Source organism: Lygodium microphyllum, chromosome 3 (assembly GCF_053477565.2).
Source record: "Lygodium microphyllum isolate KBCC chromosome 3, Lygodium_microphyllum_v1.1.10, whole genome shotgun sequence".
NCBI classification, from domain to species: Eukaryota; Viridiplantae; Streptophyta; class Polypodiopsida; order Schizaeales; family Lygodiaceae; genus Lygodium; species Lygodium microphyllum.
This window is the reverse complement of record NC_141137.1, coordinates 120,002,166-120,015,497: the sequence shown is the minus strand read 5'-3', so window position 1 is coordinate 120,015,497 and position 13,332 is coordinate 120,002,166. Positions and strand designations below refer to the sequence as shown.

At 41.6% G+C, this 13,332-nt stretch overlaps 1 protein-coding gene across 1 annotated transcript; it reads left to right on the top strand.

Moving 5' to 3' along the window:
- Positions 1 to 1,221: 1,221 nt before the first annotated feature.
- Positions 1,222 to 3,151, top strand: LOC148038817 (U-box domain-containing protein 25-like). The gene has a single exon (XM_087674690.1). The coding sequence runs from the start codon at positions 1,441 to 1,443 to the stop codon at positions 2,737 to 2,739; it is 1,299 nt and encodes a 432-aa protein (XP_087530816.1). The 5' UTR covers positions 1,222 to 1,440; the 3' UTR covers positions 2,740 to 3,151.
- Positions 3,152 to 13,332: the final 10,181 nt, after the last annotated feature.

Sequence of the window (13,332 nt, the reverse complement as noted above, 5' to 3'; positions counted from 1 at the left end):
AGGGAGAGAGCGAGAGAGAATGAAGAGAGAGAGTGAGGAGTGAGAGAAAAGAGACACAATGGAGAGAGAGAGAAAGTCAAAAGAGAGAAATAATGAAGAGAGTGAAAATAGATAGAGAGAGGGTAGGAGAGAGAAGAAATTTAGAGAGAGAGAGAGAAGAAAAAAGAAGAGAGAAAAGAAAAAAAATGGAGAGCACCAGAGAAAAGAAAAGAAAAAAGAGAGAGAAGACTGAGAGAGAGAACAACAATAGATATAGGGACTTGGGGGAGAGAGAGAGAGAGAGATGGATAATCGAGCGAAGTTGCCGTGCATGGTAGTTGCTTCGTGCAGCTGCGCATAGGCGCACGAGCGGCCTAGAAGAGTGGCACATTTTGAAGAAAGAAATTTTGATGTACTTGAGAAGATCGAGAGGCAAAAATCCAATCTTTAGGGTTGTCTTTAGGAAGCTTAATAAGTACTAGTTTTGCATAAGATCTAAGAGTGCTTTAACACTATGTTTTTCCCTTATGTGAAGGGTTATGTAAATATATTTTATAAATATAATACTTTGCATTATAGAAACAATTGCTATGACTGCCTATCCACTTTTACTTACCTTCTTTTTGCCAAGCATTTTGTGGTGGCGTCATGCATGTGTTTGTGGGGATAAGTACTCAATGTATCTGAGTAGTCTATAAGAGGCTTTGGAAGATAAGTGGCTAAGTGTGTGGCAGGAGTCTAAAGCCAGCTCGCTCTCAGCTGTGACTCGGTTGTTGCAAAGGCATAGATAATACTTAATAGATGCACTTGGAAGAGGTTGAAATATCGCTGCGGGGTAGTTGACTGCGGGAGTCTTTATTAATTGTGACCTGAACAGGCGCAAAACTTGGCAAGTCAAGAACCGCGTTGGGCTTTTCTAGTGGACACGGTCACTCGATTGAAAATGCGAGTAAGTGCGCTGAGCCTGAGCGCTCTCACTGCAGAGTACACAGAGAGGGAGAGGGCCGGTTGACCCGTTCGCGAGTGGGTTAGTGACAGCGCTGGTATCATGGTATGTGTGTCTACGGCTTGCTCTGTCCAGGTCACTAGGCAGTAAATGTCGTCGCGCGTGTTAAAGCGAGCTGACTGTGTCCGAGCTGTACGTTTGAATGGCGCTACGCGTTGACCCGGCTCAACCCGCACTTACTACGTACATGGCACATGCTATACGATACATAAGTACAGAGAAGCGGAGCAGCAGGGAAGCAAGCGACGAGCTCTCTACATATATACAAGTTCTTTTTTCTCTTATACCAGTCGCCCCATTGTCGCCTCCTCCTCCTCCTCCTCCTCTTCTTTTGTCGTTGAAATCTCAATCGGATTATCAAATCCTTGCTTCTGATCTCTATTCGCTGCAGCAGTGACTCTTCCTTCCCGTCTCTGTATTTATACATCTCTCTCTCCCCCTCCTCCTCTCTCTCCATGTTTCAGCGCCTCATCCATGTGCAGGCCTCTGTGCCCTCCTACTTCATCTGCCCAATCTCGCTGGAGCTCATGCGAGACCCCGTCACCATTAGCTCCGGCCAGACCTTCGACCGTGCAAGCATCGAGACGTGGATGGAGGACGGCAACAGCACGTGCCCCGTTACCAGGCAGCCTCTCGCCACCGACGAGGAGCCCATCCCCAATCACGTCCTGCGCCGCATGATCCAGAGCTGGTGCGTCGACAATAAGAATCTCGGCGTCGAGAGGATTTCCACCCCACGGCAGCCGGCCAGCCTCGCTGAGGTCCGGCGCCTGGTGCAGGACATCGGCCAGTACCACCGCAGGTCGGAGTGCGTGCTCGACGTGCTGCACAGGCTTCACAGGCTCGCGCAGGACCAGCCGCGCACGCGCAAGCACATGCTGCAGGCTGGGGCGCTGACAGAGCTCTCGGTCCTCCTGTCGAAGCTCGCGTCGTTGCCGTCGTATTGCAACCTGGCGGACAGCTGTGGGACGCCGAGGGGTATGAGCAGGAGCGAGGAAGCGCTGCGGCTGATGGTGGTGCTGCTGGAGACGGACGGAGCGGTGGAGGCGGCGGGAGCGGCGTTGTGGGAGCCAACGGAGGAGGAGGTGTGCGGCGTGACGAGGCTGATAGTGCAGGGGAGGGGGATGGAGGCTAGGCAGAATGCAGCGACGGTGGTGAGGGCGGCGATGGAGGCGGGGCACCTGGCGGAGGGGGCGAGGAAGAAGGTGGCGTCGACAGAGGGGCTGATGGAGCGGGTAGTGGACCTGATAAGGACTGGAGGGGCGGCGCAGGCGCTGGGGACGAAGCTGGTGAGCGACCTGTGCTGGTGGAACAGGCCGCGGGTGGCGGCCGTGGAGGCGGGGGCGGCAGAGGCGCTGGCGGAGGCGGTGGAGGAGGCCACTTCATCGTCCTCGAGAAGGGAGGACAGTAGGGCGGTCGCGGAGGCGAGCCTGAAGGCGCTTGGCGGGCTGTGCCAGTGCGCAGAGGGGCGGGAAGCCGTGGGGGAGCGCCACGTGGCGGCCGTGGTGCGGGCCATGAACAGCGTGTCGGAGCGCGCGTCGCGACACGCCGCTGCGGCGCTGTGGCTGGTGCTGAAGTGGGCGCCGGTGGGCTCCCCCGCCAAGCGCAACGCGGCAGACGCCGGCGCTTACGTCAAGGCGCTGGCGGTCGCCCAGAGCACTCTCTCCCCGGACACCAGGCACACTTGCGCCCGCATCGCCAGGGCCCTGAGTGACGTCGTGCCTCCCTCCACCCACCACTCGCTCCGCCTGTGATCGATCCCACACGGCAGAAAAGCCCCCTTCATCATCATCCGTGTACGTATCACCCTCCTTTTGCGACCCCATTCATGAGCTCCCGAATCCCCTTGGCTCTTATACGAAGCTTTCTATACCCTCCTTCAAAGGGGGTTCCCCATTCATCTCACCCCCCCCAAACCACCACATTGTCCATAACATTCATTCCTTTCATCCCAATCTCTTTTCATCGTCTCTCGAGCAATATGGAGAATAAAGGAAGGACTAATCTACCTCCCTTTCCAACATTTTTTTCATGGCCACCATTACCATCTAGCTTTTTCCTCAACGCTAGAGGTACCCTTCTTCCAAAACCAAAGTGGTTGTGCAAACACAACGGATTCTAGTGTATAGCAACTTTGCAAGAAATGTAAAGCCTGGTCTTTGACAACATTTTGATTAGCTCACCTTCTTCATCATGCCTTCATTCTTGGAGTAAGAAAACATTTTGTAGGGAAATTTGTTTGTAAGTGTTTTGTGACTTGTGTAATGCGCACACACATATGTAGAGCCAAAGTAGTTTGAGGTAACCAAATATTAAAATTAGATTTTAAGGCGAGTTGTATTAGAGTAATATGTAACAAATACACTAAAGGGTGAGTCATAAACAATTCATATTGCCTCAACCCAAAGGGTGACTTGCCAAAAAGAATTTGGTTTTCAAAGCCATATAAATCTTTGAGCAACAACCCTCACTCCATTCCAAAGCTTTGATGTTATTTCATCCAATTTACATCACCAAATAAAACTATCTCTTGGTTGATTTTGCAATGCCATTCTCCTCTTCAATATACCCTAAATGCCTTTAACCTCCTAACTATCCCAAAGGAGGTGGGCCATTGATTCATCAACAATCTTACAAAGAACACACAAAGTGATATCTTCCATCATTTATTGACCATGTCTTTGGTGGGTTATTCGTTGGTAGGCCACTTCCATGCAACTAGTAGACCATAGAACAAGTGGGGTATTTTTTCTCAATACACTTCCATGGAACCATATTAAGTCTCCTAGGAGTACATCTAGAGTATTTTGTCTCGACTCACTTCCATGGAACCAAATTATGTCTCCTCGAAGTACATCTCCAAGCCAAGATCACCCTTCTCTTCTAACTCTTGATCTTTAGCCCTAGGATAAATTTTCCTCCAAAAATCAATATATGACTTTTGCCCCAAAGAGGCTTCTTGCTAGACATTTAATTGGATCCACTAAGTTTTTGTAAGGATAAAGGTTAGGGTGATGGCACATCATGCACTAATTGCACTAATTATTTTGAACTCTAGCAATAGAGTGAGCCTTAAAGTCATAAGGGAGTGAAAGATGAAGAACATGCCCCATGGGAGTGACTTTCCCTACTAGTCCTTGGGTGGCACTATTGTGCTTTAATGTAAGGTCTAATTTTGAATACTATTACATATAAAGATCCTACTTTGTCTTCTTGTGCACCTCCTTTTTAATTCAAAATGCTTTCAATACCTCTTCCTCCTCTTGTTCATACTATTACTTTTTACCCACATTTTCAAAGCAAAAGTGCTCATTCACATTATTCACTACAATTCAATTCTCTCACCATCGTATCTATTCTATACTTATACCGACTTACATTTAGTAAGCCAAGAATTTTCACTTAGTGGACATTCTTGGAGTATGGTAAAGTAAAGTTGGCCCCATGTTGCACTTCTTCAACTTTCATTCCTTTTTATAAATCACACTCATTTACTTACTCAAATTAAAGAAAGTCTAACAAGTACTATTCTACCTAATCCTTCTCAAATCATTTTGTATCTCACAAGAATTCACATCACACCTCCCTCTTTCAAAAATTTGAGTTGAGGTTACTAGGATCACATGGTGCAATCTTGAATGTTGCTTGATTTAGGTCCATTTCCAAATGATATGTTCTTATCTTTGTTGATCTACCTAGGGCAACCACCATCAAGAAACTAGTATCCCTATTACATGTGTAAGCCTTGATAAAGAAACCCCTTGTATACATATTTGATGCCATTTTAGCATCCCCTATAATGTAGATAATGACCTTTTAATTAGTAGATCTCTTGGACACTTTAAATTCCACCACCCATATAATGTATAAGATTGCATTTCATGATTTCAATGTATGAAATAAGATAAATAATACTAGCATTCCTCATGTACTGATTTCAAATCGTGAATTAAGATAAATAATGCTAACACAAGGATTGTTACGCCGCTTCACAACTTTGTGAGCCTCACTCCTTCCCCATACATGGTACTCTCTCTCTCTCTCTCTAATTTTTTTTCTTTCTCTCTCTCTACCCCGAAACTTTTTTTCTCTTTTCATTTTTCCTCGTTCTCTCTCCCTCTTCGCAAAATTTTTAATTCTTTCTCTCCCATCTCTCTATGCATTACAAATGGGTAGTTGATTTGGTTACCATGCCTGTAGGTTTATGGAATATGAGATATCTTGTGCTTGCACGAGAAGACTTGACAAATCAAGTGGAAAGTCGAGCTCTTAGTACAAAGATACTCAAGAAGTTTGCAAGTTCTTATTAGAAGAAGTATTTTGCAGGTATGGTTGTGTTGGTCAACTGGTTGTAGATAGAGGAGAATTGGATGCGGATGAGGCTTGTGACTTCTTTTCACGATTGGGTATCAAGCTGGCCTTAACTTCAACCTACAATCCTAAAGCAAATGGCAAAAGTGAAAGAGGTCATCAGCCTATCATTAAGGCATTAGCAAAGTCATGCAAGGGTAGGATGAAAGAGTGGCCAAGAATGTTACCCTTTGCTTTATGGGCTGATAGGACCACTCATAGTGCAGTTACAGGGTATATGCTTGCTAAATTAATGTATGGACAACAACCAATCATGCCTATTGAGGAGACTATTGCTACTTGGAGTGTTCTACCATGTGAAAAGGGTTTGAATAAAGAAGAGTTGCTGGTCCTACCCATTAAACAGTTAGAAAGAAGGCATGAGGACATTGAGACAGCCATGAAAAAGCTGAAGACTGCAAGGATCAAGAACAAGAAGAGATCTGACAAGTGACACAGACTTCGACCACGAGCTATACAACAAGGGGACTGGGTGTTGGTTTATGACATTAGCTTGGAAAATCAGTATAGTGCTAGTTGGAAGATGGCAAAGTGGTGGTTTGGTCCATATGTGATAAGGTCTGTTTTTGATAATGCTAGCTACGCATTAAATGAGATGGATGGGACGGCTCTAAGGATTCCAGTGACTAGAAAATGTATCAAGATCTTTAAACGTAGGGAGCCTTTAGCATATGAGTTGAATGAGTTGGATACTGAGCATGAACATGAGAATATGGAAGAAGAAGAGGTAGAAGATGAAGACATTGACATGGCAAAGGATACTTCTTCCGACACTACAGATCCATAAGACTTTGGCACATGCCAGAGGATGTGCAGGTTAGGAGAGGGTGGATATCATGCCGCTACGTGCACACCATGTGAAAAACTCTAGAGTGCAGCTTTCTTATTGATCTAGAGAGCCAATGTCATTTTAGACATTAGTGTTAGTGTCCACGGTTCAAAAATATTAGATTTTTTAACAAGTTTAGCCAAATTTTTATGCTTTAGATATTATCTCTTGTAAAAATCCATAAAATTGTAGACAACTTCTAGACTAAGATAACATGTAAAAGAAAGTAGGTAGCTTTCATCCATTTTGAGAGGATTTTATGTAAAAAGAGGGATTGGTGAAATCATGCAATGCGCAATTGCTGTTTTTAGGTAGTTAACAACACTCTGAAGTAGGAGAAGGAGTGATTTGGGAGTATTCTGGCATGTGTGCTAGTATTTTACCCCCCTTTTGGAGCCAATGGAAGCATCGGATTGGTGATCTGAGCAGCATAGAGGAGAGTATTATTTTATGCACGTTTTTATCTACAAGAGATTTATCCTCTCATAATGCAGAAATACATTGACATGCTTCACCTCTGTGAGTATTCTTCTACATCTTCTATTTCTTTCTGTGAGTATTATTCTACGTCTTCTATTTCTTTGAACCCCTTGTCTTCTGTCTACTCCTTCTCCCTGAATCTCCCTTCACCCTGATGTCTCTTACCCCTATGGTAGACTTTCGACCTCAAACGCTCCAACACTGTGCATAATCCAACAATCCAATAGGGTGTGGGTAGTAGGCCACACCCAATAGTTCGATAGTACAGAAAAGTCTAATAGTGAAGAAGTGGCATGGATGTGGGATGACAAAGCCCTGACATATACATGGATAAGCCAACGGACATGGAAAGTCGAGGCATGCTGGTGGGAAGTTTAATGTGATGGCCGAGTGGCATAGTGGCCAGATGAGTAGGTGCTAACTACGTAACATTGACGATAGTAGCTCGTAGAAGAATGTGATGACAACAACAACAATGATAGCGAGCACTGGTGACAGTGGTGGCAGGGATAGAAGTTGCATCGCGGCAGTGCAAACACTAGCATTGCAGGGTCACGATGGTCACACGAGAGAGAGAGAGAGAGAGAGAGAGAGAGAGAGAGAGAGAGAGAGAGAGAGAGAGAGAGAGAGAGAGAGAGAGAGAGAGAGAGAGAGAGAGAGAGAGAGAGAGAGAGAGAGAGAGAGAGAGAATATAATGTGTGGGAAAGTAGCATGTCAACTTCACTTCCCTCATGAAGCCACTTATTACATGAAGCGGCCTAGCATTCCTAGTGCACTTATCAATCTATGTTTTTGGATCCACTTGGAATGAGGTGATGTCTAGAGAAATATTGGATTGCATTCATGAAAATTTGAAAGGGTTTATTTTGAATGACTCTTGGTGCTACTTATATTTTATGTAAGCATGCAAGGGTTGGCAGTATCTCATCTAATCTTGCAAGAATGCAAGACAGAAGGTAGCTCCTCATTTTAATTTTTACATACATATGGGAGTTTTATCATATATTGAAGCTTTTGTTGATTCTTATTTAGCCATTTGTAAATCAACTAGTTTCAACTAGTTTTAGAGTGGTAATAGATGCTAAATTTTACTATAGTGGTAAGTGGTTGGCCAAAACTTCCATTACTTCTCCCTTAAATTGTAACTTTCATTAAAATTTCCTTGAATTGTTTGCCTTTATATAAGAGGATTGTGTGTGGCATGAATACATGAAAATGATGTGTTTTGATAGAGACTTTGTAGTGTGACTAATTACACTTTAGCTAGTTTGATTAGGTTCTCCATCATTGCTAGCACATAGTCATATACAAGGGTATTCTTACATATTAGTCATAAGGAAAAGTCATATACAAGGTTCTCCATGATGGCTAGCACATAGCTTGCACATAGTCATATACAAGGATATTCTTACATACTAGACATTAGAAAAAGTCTAGTAGGTAATATGTATGCCTTTACTCTTACGTATCCAAAAGGTTTTAGAGTGAGGAAACATCTTTAATTGACAAGCAACTACATTATTCTAAAAGCCGGTGATCTCTTATTTGGAAAGTTTGTAAAACCCTTACCTTATCTTTGCTATCGGAATTGTCTTTGATAACTAATGTCACTCTTGGGAAAGTATGGTTTATTTCTTATTTGGAAAGTTAATAATCACCCTAATAAAGTGGAGTAGATTAATGCCTTTTTTGGGGGTTTAATATCTTCATTTCTACTTCCATAGTTGGAATATATTTAGATCCAAATTTTTGAGCACATGAATTCAATGCAATGAACTTTTCAAATCCTAGTATTACACATTTCTTACATACATAATGTTAACATATAAAGGTAGTTTTAATAGATTGAATAGAGAAAGCTTGTATTGAGAAAATATTTAAAGCATCTTGTCCTTCGTATAGAATTTTCTAAACTATACATCTTTTGGTTTTAATATAGCACTACGGTCTTCAATAAGCTTAATCAAGCTTTAGGGAGTAGTGCTACCATAATTTTAATCATGCTAAGTAGATATTGCATATGTTTCAATCTTGATTTAAATAGGTTTAGGATTTCTTATCCAAGGGGCCTAACCATATTAGAGAGACGCTTGGCAAATATTGGGGAAGCAAAGCCAGTATATGCAAGGAAATTTAAGGATTGAATCTCTTAGTTCATTTTTCCAAGTAATTCAAGCATAAGCAACATTGTGCACTTGCCCTTATTTGTAAACTTCAAAATTTCCTAACCCTTAAAAGGAGTAATCTAAAAAAGAAATGGAAAAGGGGTCTTATAAGGAATTGGATTAATGCTTAATCACAACTTAACTAGATAAAAATAGGAAAAGAAATACACATTATTAATTACTATTTTTTCTCTAATTTTAGGGTTGAATTAACATTAAATAATGGTGATGTCTCTCTCTCCTTTACTTTCATGTTTAATAATTTGATTTCTAGATATATTGACCAAGAACTTGAAAATGACATCCCATTTCCCAAAAATTTTGATTACAATCTCTAGATGCTTATTTTTAAAGTTCTCATTACATTTTATTTTTGGGCTTAACTTTTTTAGTATTTTTACTTTTCTACATTCTACATGTTATTTGGTTTGTTTGTTTATCTTTTCCCTTCTTCATTCTATTTCTCCTCTCAACATTTCTTTTTCTCTAGGTTCTCTCGTGCTATTGGAAGTAGCATGAGGTACTATTTCCATTGCAAGAATTATGCCAAGGTATTGCTTTGAGTACCAAAAGTATTTACTTTCTTTATATTTACATTTGTAAAAAATTTAGAAGTCCTTTTCATTGCTACAAGCTTCTCTCTTTGTTTTATTTTATCATACTATTGCTTTCACTCTTTTTGTGTTTGTATACTCTATTGGAAGAACTTTTGCATGTCAATTGGATTGGAAAAATCAAGGAACTTGTGAAGGTAACTAGAGTGCTAAGACTTAAATTTTTGTTTGTGTTTGCACTCTATTAGTTTGAAAAGTCACACATAAACATACATTTGAATGTTGTAGAGTTACACACACACACACACACACACACACACACACACACACACACACACACACACATGGATGGTGCCCCAACAAAAAGAGAAGAGCCATATACAAATAGTGGTGGAAGTACCTTATTCCACATGGAGATGGAAGAACTTCAAGGTTCTTACTGATCAAGTTAAAGTCAAAATGTTGAGAGATCAAGTTAAGAAGCATAGTGATTTCTATTAAATGGAGGGTTATACTAGTAGATCCATTAACAAGTGAACCGTCCAATTTTAGATACTTCATGATACAATTAGGTTTATTGGAGATGGGTTATTAGGATAGTGTAATTGTTTGTACTCTCAATATGTAAGTGAGGTTCAAAATATGAGGCAAATGCTTTATCACAACCATTATTCTTAGAAGGTAAAATATGAACAACAAGCAAGTAGATTAGCTGAGGTAGACATAAAAATTGCAATTAGTGAAGGAGGAATTAGAGAAGCTCAAAGAGGGAAATAAATTACAAATGGATTAAGTGCCTAAATTGAAAGCCTTATTGAATTTTCTTGATTTCAAGTTTAGACTAAGGTAATTAAAAGCCATTATAATTTAGCACTAAAGGTCGAAGGCTTTAAGCAAAGAATTTAAAGGAATATAATTGGTATTGACTTCAACTTTTTTTATTTTAACAATAGTCTTCTAATTTGCCATAAAACTAGCTACAAGCCACTAGGTCCTATTTCATTATATTTAAAATAACATGTACATATGATATCAAAATTGAATGGGACTTTTCCAACATGATAAAAAAGTAGAGCAAAAGATTTGGAATATTTATTGTCTACAAACATTGGATTTTCAAAAGTGCATGAAAATGGATCAAAATAGCACTCAACAACACTATTTGGAGCCCTTTAAAAAGTTCAAGACAGTTTTTATCTAAATCTAATTTATCTCTTAATGGGAATACATATTATATATATCAAAGTATTTTTCATGAAAGTGTTACCTTGATTTTTTTTTTGAGATGGTTCTAATTAGAAACACTAAAAGTTTTGATTTTTTGCAAATATGGTCTTAAAGATGGACATAAAATTATACACTTCCTAACTTGTTTTGACTCTTTCTATCTTTTAAAAGTTGCTATCTTATGTTGATCGCATTTCCCTAAAACCATCTCTTCTTAATCTTTCTCATTGATGAGAAATTATATTTTTTGTATAGGGTCCAAATTACCACAGAAGTGACTTTTTTGCTATAAGACTGGTGTTCAGAGTCAAATTGCACATAAAAAAGAGAAGATATTAAAAACTTACTCAAGGATCTAACTTCAAGCTTGTCTACAGAAATATGTGTGAAAAGAGATAAGCAAGGATTTAAAAAAATGTAGTTGAATCACAACAAGTTTTGGAAGCATATGACAATGCTTGAATTAGGAGAAAAGTGTATAGAGAAATTAACAAGGTATCATAGAAGAATATTCATCAAGATCGTCAAAGTGCTTTTATTTTTCCTAAATCATACATGTTTACAAAAGAGAATAAAAGTAAAATTTGGCAATCATGATGCTTCTAGGTGACTACAAGCACATTAAGGATTCAATGGCAAGGTAAAGAAAAATTATATATGCATTTTTTAGTATAAGGAATTCAACAATGTTTGGGTGGATCTTAGGAGCATGGAAGTTGCAATGGTATACATGATTCCATAGAATATAGAGTGGAGACCCATCTTTATATGAAAGTTGCAATGGTATACATGATTCCATAGAATATAGAGTGGAGACCCATCTTTATATGAAGAATAGATGAGGCACAAATATTAGATACTAAAAAATTGAACATGTTAGTATTACACTCATGAATAGAGCTCTACAACATGCAAGACTTTATTCATCCAATCCGAGAATGAGGTGGATACACTACAAGGAAACTAGGCCATAGCGACGCCGATTAGAGATGATAAATAGCGGCATCGCTATTTGCATTGCATTTGCGATAGCGACGCCCCACAGATTAAAAAAAAACGTGGGCCGAAACTCGAGCACGTTTCATTTCGCGCATTCGTGAAAGTTTTCGAGAGGGAGAGTGAGAGAGAGAGCAACTGTTTTGCATAGAGGGTGAGAGAGGGAGAGGAAGAAGGCTTCTCACCGCCGCCGTCGCCGCCGCCGCCGTCATTAACGAAGAAGAGGAGGAGCCGCCGTCACGAAGAGGAGCCGCCAAACCCTCCTTCGAAGCTTTACAGTGAGTCCATTCTCTCTCTCTTTTACTTGTTTAGGGTTTAATTAGTGTATATTGAGAGAGGGAGAGGAAATGAGAGAGAAAGAGAGGGAGAGGGAGAGGGAGAGGGAGAGAGAGGAGGAGGAAATGAGAGAGGGAGAGAAAGAGAAAGAGAGGGAGAGGGAGAGGGAGGAAATGAGAGAGGGAGGAAATGGGAGAGGGAGAGGGAGGGAGAGTGCAAATGGGAGAGGGAGGGGGAGGAAATGAGAGAGGGAGAGGGAGGCGGAGAGTGAGAGAGAGAGCAACCGTTTTGCATAGAGGGTGAGTGAGGGAGAGGAAGAAGGCTTCTCACCGCCGCCGTTGCCGCCGCCGCCGTCATTCACGAAGAAGAGGAGCCGCCGTCACGAAGAGGAGCCGCCAAACCCTCCTTCGAAGCTTTACGGTGAGTCCATTCTCTCTCTCTTTTACTTGTTTAGGGTTTAATTTGTGTATATTGAGAGAGGGAGAGGAAATGAGAGAGAAAGAGAGGGAGAGGGAGAGGGAGAGGGAGAGAGAGGAGGAGGAAATGAGAGAGGGAGAGAAAGAGAAAGAGAGGGAGAGGGAGAGGGAGGAAATGGGAGAGGGAGGGGGAGGAAATGAGAGAGGGAGAGGGAGGGAGAGTGCATTTTCTCTCTCTTTTACTTTTTTAATATAATTTGTGTATATTGAGAGAGAGAGAGGAAATGAGAGAGAAAGAGAGGGGGAGGGAGAGGGAGAGGGAGAGGGAGGAAATGAGAGAGGGAGAGGGAGGGAGAGAGAGAGAAAGAGGGGGAGAGGGAGGGGGAGGAAATGGGAAAGAAAGAGGGAGGCAGAGAGAAAGAGAGGGGGAGGGAGAGGAAATGAGAGAGGGAGAGGGAGAGGGAGAGAGACATTAAACATAATAGGAAAATGAGGGGGAGAGGGAGGGAGAGAGAGAGAAAGAGAGGGAGAGGGAGAGGGGGAGAAAATGGGAAAGGAAGAGGGAGAGGGAGGGAGAGGAAATGAGAGAGGGAGAGGGATACATTAAACATAATAGGAAAATGAGAGAGGGAGAGGAAATGAGAGAGGGATAAGAGAGAGAAAAAATGAGAGAATGAGAGGAGAGAGAAAAAGAGAGAAAATATGTTAAACATAATAGGAAAAGAGAGAAAGAGAGGGTGTGGGTAAGGGTGAGGGTGAGGGAGGGAGAGGAAATGAGAGAGGGAGAGGAGAGAGAAAAAGAAATGAGAGGGAGAGAGAGGAGAGAGAAAAATCATTAAACCTAATAGGGAAAGAGAGAAAGAGAGGGTCAGGGTGAGGGAGGGAGAGGAAATGAGAGAGGGAGAGAAAGAGAGAAAAGGAAATGAGAGAGGGAGAGGAGAGAGAAAAAATGAGAGAGGAAGAGGAGAGAGAAAAAGAGAGAAAAATCATTAAACCTAATAGGGAAAGAGAGAAAGAGAGGGTGAGGGTGAGG

Excerpts from the sequence above, each read along its gene's own strand:
- LOC148038817 (XM_087674690.1), top strand. The coding sequence starts at position 1,441 with ATGTTTCAGCGCCTCATCCATGTGCAGGCCTCTGTGCCCTCCTACTTC.